This window comes from Lycium ferocissimum, chromosome 4 (assembly GCF_029784015.1).
Source record: "Lycium ferocissimum isolate CSIRO_LF1 chromosome 4, AGI_CSIRO_Lferr_CH_V1, whole genome shotgun sequence".
In the NCBI taxonomy this organism is placed as follows: Eukaryota; Viridiplantae; Streptophyta; class Magnoliopsida; order Solanales; family Solanaceae; genus Lycium; species Lycium ferocissimum.
Window position 1 is genome coordinate 55506995 of NC_081345.1, and position 5850 is coordinate 55512844.

The window sequence follows — 5850 nt, forward strand, 5'->3', positions numbered from 1 at the left end:
TTCGACCACAAGGACAAATCTCATCCATTTCCCCTTTTCCTGAATCTTTTTCAATGAATTTCAAATAATTATCTCAATTCGTCCAAACAAATAGTAATTGATAAGAAAGTGCATACTTTTAGTATATTTCCACAAAAAGAAGAAGAAGAAAACGATAACGGAACTAGAAAATATAAAATTTGAAAATATTTCAAATGAAGTAATAATTTAACTTGAAATTTTATTATTATTCTAAAATGAAAGTCATATCCAAACGCATTATCCCAAAGAAAGAGAAAAGTCAATATTTTTACTCTCATTTTTGTTTTAAACCAAAACAAAATAAAGTCACATTTCTTCCAAATTGTAAAAGCACATTTTTTATATTTGTGTTAAAGTTGGGAGCAAATCAGCTTTTAATAAAGTTTGTAACGACTTGTAGAAAACCCTAGTCCCTTTCCCTCCTATATATAAATGCTTTAGTAGTCCCTCTCATTCGGTCATTCTCAACGCAACTTAACCTACTGCGGCTGAGATGAAGGGCATTGACAACAAGGAAGAGGACGTCAACGATGATGACGACGATGGAATTCAATTCCAGCATGAATCCTCCACATGGATTTTTCATAATTGAATCAATGAATCACCAAGTTGTAAGTTCTTTCTTTTCATATATTACTGTTCATTGATGTCTTAGTGCTTGAATGAACTATCTCTTGCAAATACTCCGGTTCCTTTAAAATATTCACACTTGAAAAGAACATTCTAGTTTTAGTTGTTCTATATGATGTAATAGAAAATTCAGCTGATAAGTCTTTTAAACTGAATTTTTTCTTAGATCCAAAAAGATTTTATTACTTAGATTAAGTGGTTAATTCAATCTACAAACTAATTTTCTTTCAATGAGTTGTTCAATTTTTTCTATCGGTTTAAGTATTCACATTTGGTAAGATATATATTCTTAAACTAGTTCTATCTTAAGCAACAGTGAAAGTAGTATCATCTAATTTAATGAATGGGCCGAAGACATTATTTAATTTAGGCTTGTCTATGTGAAAGTGATAAATGCATATGAAAAAAGTCTAAAATTATACTACATCCTATACAAGTGATAAAAAATCCAAGTTTTTTTAGGTTATGGTTCCTCGTATGGGATAAGAGAAACCCCCACTTACCCGTTTATTGTGAAAATATTTAGCAGAATTATCATATGAATTTCAACTTCAGATAGTGCACCTTCGAAGAAGTGCATCAACATTTTCAGTGTTGTGACACCATAAACAGGCATGATATATGAATTTTAACGACCATTCTTAATGAAGGGAAATGAGTACAATCGTTACAAATATACTTACAGTTACTAATTTTTTTCCCGATCATTAAAACTAATTTTGAGCTCAACATTAATGATGAAATAATATCCCTTCCTTAAAAAGCATAACAACTGATGTTAAAAATTAATTAATCAACCGCTACTTTTTCTCTCTTTTTCTTTTAACCCTCCACAATCAATTTTTTCTAAAAATAGTGTTAATTTTTCATTTCTAGAATAATTCCAATGGTTACTTTTATTTTCTTTCAAATCAAATTGGATGTCCTTCCTTTTGATTACGGTATAATAGATCTATTTTATTTTGTAACAGACGTCGTCGAGGGCAGTGACCAATTGAGCATATGGGCAGCACACTGTGGAAATGCTTGAAATGGAAGATGATTTCAACACAGGAAGAGTTTGAGGAAATCAGAAGTAGATTTATTGATGAACTCTTTTATCGCGAAAAAGAACAAACCCCAACACTTCTAGGAATGACGACAGTTCCTCTTTGTTCGTTAGTATTTTTTACCGGTTATCTGCTTATCCAGAGAATCAACTGTGAAGGGAGGGAACCCGCACTAATTTTTTTAAGAAAAGTATCAACTGCCCCACCCCACATTGCACCCACATAAAGTCAGACCCGCACCACCCCGTATACATGCTTCTTGCGAAGACCCACCTGATACGATTATTCGCGAACTTGGGCCATTGACAAGCCCAATCAGCCTAAAACCATAACTGGATATAAGAGAGTATTCTACCTGAGGAAAGATTACTCTGAAATGGATGCTTATTATGTCACTCCTTCTAGGAAGAGACTAAGATCTATTACAGAAGTGGGTACTTTTCTTCAACAAAATTCTGAGTTTAGTGACCTATCAGTCTCAGATTCAGATTTAAGAAGCCCAAAATTATGGATGACATTATACCCTCTAGTAGCACTAAATAAGTGCGTGGATGGAGCTAAAATTTTAGATTCATTTGCGGTGTAGATGCATTTTCTAGAGTCCTGAAATGCTTAAAAGTTCAATTTATTTGCCGTTTGTTGTTATTTTCCATCTCTTTGGTATAAAAATCTTTTAATGTATGCAAAATCATCTTTTATTGTTAAGGGGGGAAAGGATTTTATTTGATATAAGTGAATAAAGGAAAATTTCTTTGCCTTCTTTACTTTGATTTAGCTGGTGACTTAACTTTTTTCTTTTCTTTCCATTCAATTCAGATAAAGGAGAAAAACTTTGAAGTTTTGCTTCTTTCCTTTTTGTATCTGCTTGCCCCGTATTAAAAGAATATATTTGCTTGCCAGAAAGAGAATGAAGGGCATTGACAAGCATGAAAACCATGTCAATGACGATGATGATGATAATGGAATTCAATTCCAGCATGAATTCTTCATAATAAATCAGTGAATCGCCAAGTTGTAAATTCTTTCTTTTCATTTCTTTCCTTTATTTGATGATGTACTGTTTATTTACACCTTAGTGCTTGAATGAACTATCACTTCCAAATACTCTAGTTCCTTCAAAAGATTCACCCTTGTAAAAAACATTCTAGTTTTAGTTGTAGTGTATGATCTAATAGAAAATTCAACTAATATGTCTTTTAAACTCAATTTTTTCTTTGATCCAAAAAGATTTTCCTACTTAGAAGAAGTAGTTAATTCAACATTAAATAAATGAGATATAATCTTGTTATCCCAATATGCAAATAAAATATTTTTTCCCTTTGAGTTTTTAGAATTTTTCCTATCGAATGAAGTATTAATATTTGGTATGCTATACATAAACCATTTCTACCTTAATAAATAGTGAAAGTAGTATCAACTATATTTAAGGAATTGGCTGAAGATATTTTTCAATTTAGGCTTGTTTATGTGAAAGTGATAAATGCATGTGAAAGCAAGTCCTAAAATACTACATCCTATATAAGTGATAAAAAATCAAAGGTTTTTTAGTTTACGGTTCCTTGTAAGCATAAGAGAAACCCTTACTTACCCGTCTCATGTGAAAATATTTAGCCGAATTATCACTTGAGTTGTTTTTATTTCAACTTTAGGTAGGCTACCTGTAACGACCTGTTCGGTCGTTTTGGGCATTATGACTCATTTTCCCTAAATGATCCTTCTCGTATGCGAGGATGGGTGGAAGGGTTCCCGCAGAAATCAGGTGAGTATGGAAGAAGAAAATCTACAATTTGAAGTTCTTAAGTTGATATAAGAAAACGGCTAACCAAAGTCAATATTCAGAGTAAACATACTCGGAATCGAGGTTCGAAGTTTTCATACGTCCGGATGGTGATTTATGACTTAGTTGGATAGTTTAGACAAACCCTGAGGATCTCGAGAGTGAATCAGATACTTGAGTTGCATTCTAGTAGAATTAAAAGTTAAGAGTTCATCACCTTCAAATAGTTGCCTAAACGAGCTCAGATTCATGGTTTCAAAGTTTCAACAGGTTGGTATGATGATTTTGGACTTGTCTGCAAGTTTGGTTAGATTCTAATAAGTTTCAGATGAGTTTGGGTTGTGAGGCGCTCGTATTTGATGTTTCGAAGAAGGTTTTATCATAAACTATACCATATTAAGCAAATGAGCTCTGAATTTTGTTTTTATTGAAACATTATATCTGTATCATGATTTTGGAATCATAAATAGTCGAATTTCGAGATCGTATAAGAACATTATGGCCGTTTTAGCATAAATATATCATGCTGATGCAGCTATGATTGCGATCTCAAAGCTTTAGTTGCGACCACGAAGGCTTTCGTCTCGATCGCGAAGGATTTCACTGCGCCTGCAGACCTTTTAAGGCGACTGCATAGCCCTTCATTGCGACTGCATACAGTTGTTACAAAAAGTGACCATGGTTAGTTATAAATTGACAATTTGTCCCAATAGTGTATTTTCATAATTTTGAGAGTTCTAGAGCTCGAATTGGGATGCTTTTTGCGATATTCTTCACGTTTCAACGTAGGGGTAAGAATCTCGTTCATTAGTGAGTGAATAGATGCTTTAGTTGGAGAGAATTTGGATTTTGAGCCCTAAAGTTAAGAGAATAAAATCCCTTAATTTGGGGACCGATTTATGTGTAGAATTAAGTGATTTTCTGGATACAGGTGTAACGACCCTCCAGGACATTTTGAGACTTTTATCCATTTTTTCCTAAATGACCCTTCTCATAGCTTTAAAATGATGTTTTTGACTTGGGGGATAAGTGGTGCAATTCCCAATGCTATTGTGTGAGTATCAGAGAATAAATAGTAAATTTTGAAGTCCTTAAGTTAAGTAATAAGAATGGTTGACAAAATTCAACATCTGGGGTTAACTAACTCGATGTGAATTTAGGTAGTTCCGTTAGATTCGGAACATGATTTATGACCTAGTTGGATGGTTGGGGTGGATCCTGAGGAGCTGAGGTGTGTTTTGGACTCTTGGTTGAGAAACTAGTTAGAGTGAAGATTAGGAGTTAACCACGGTCAACCTCAGCTCAAGATGACCCCCTATGAGTGTTCTGAGTGCACAAGTAGGTTCGTAATGTATTTTATGACTGAAATTCATATTTGGTTTGTGTTTGGGGAGGTCTTGGATGAGCTTCAGGTGTTAATTCAAAGTTTGAAAGACACTAGAAAAATCTAGTGCCAGTTGTTGGTTTTCTTCGTGGTCACGAGGTGATAGCCGCGGTCACAAAACTTGGTGGGGCTTAGTCATTGCGATAGCAAAGGCCCAGGCAGCAATCGTGATGCTGGGTCTCGCGATCACGCAGAAGGAGTCAGCTGGAGAAAATTAAATCACCAATTCGAACATAGACATTTCATTTCATATCTCGAGCTAGAGACCTCGATTTCGGGAGATTTTTGAAGGGTTCTTCATGATTCGCCGCGAGGGTAAGATTATAACCTATCTTTCATCATTCTATCTTAGATTCTTGTAGGATTTGATCACTAAAATCATGAATATGATTGTAGAATTGGGATTCTAAAGCCCTAAGTGAAATCTATGCAATTATTCTAATCAAAAGTCAAATTGAAGTCGGATTTGAATTATTTTCAGGATTTAGTGTAACATCTCGGGTCTTCAGACTAAGGTACGACTAGTATTAAGAGAGTAAAATGAAGTTAGAAGGATTCACGTTTTTGCAAAAGTGGCCGAGGGGCCTACTTCAGGCAACCATAACCCCTTGATTAGTTGGGAATTTGAAAAAAACGTCCTTAATGAAAGTTGTAGTACATGGAAATACCTTTCCAACCATAGAAGGACTAGCCAATCGGAGATCGGCGCAAAATTTATAGACGTCGCAAAAATGCGCAAACAGCGTCAGGCCACGCGCTGGCTGCGCGTCGAGTGAGCGATGGCCACGCGTCGAGGGGCCAACGCAAAAGTGACCTCTCTGAACTTTTATCTGCAGAGGGTTCCGCGATGGCCATACATTGCGAGCCCATCGTGGGGACGTGTTAGGTTTCGGGTCAAAAGTCAGATTTCGTGTTCTCACTTATACTTAAAGGTAGGATTATTTCCTAACTACTTAAGACTAAAAAATTACCCTAAAACGGGAGATAAC

General features: G+C 35.1%; 1 protein-coding gene across 1 annotated transcript; it reads left to right on the forward strand.

Moving 5' to 3' along the window:
• Positions 1-488: 488 nt before the first annotated feature.
• LOC132054211 (methyl-CpG-binding domain-containing protein 4-like) lies at positions 489-2616 on the forward strand. Its single transcript, XM_059446257.1, has 3 exons — positions 489-632; positions 1623-1914; positions 1996-2616. Exons 2-3 carry the CDS (start codon positions 1654-1656, stop codon positions 2284-2286), a joined length of 552 nt encoding a protein of 183 aa, XP_059302240.1. The 5' UTR covers positions 489-632; positions 1623-1653; the 3' UTR covers positions 2287-2616.
• The last annotated feature ends 3234 nt before the right edge of the window (positions 2617-5850 follow it).

Coding starts and splice junctions, on each gene's coding strand:
- LOC132054211 (XM_059446257.1), top strand. CDS start 1,654: ATGGGCAGCACACTGTGGAAATGCTTGAAATGGAAGATGATTTCAACA. Junction 1,915..1,995: donor CAACTGCCCCACCCCACATT/GCACCCACATAA, acceptor TATTCGCGAACT/TGGGCCATTGACAAGCCCAA.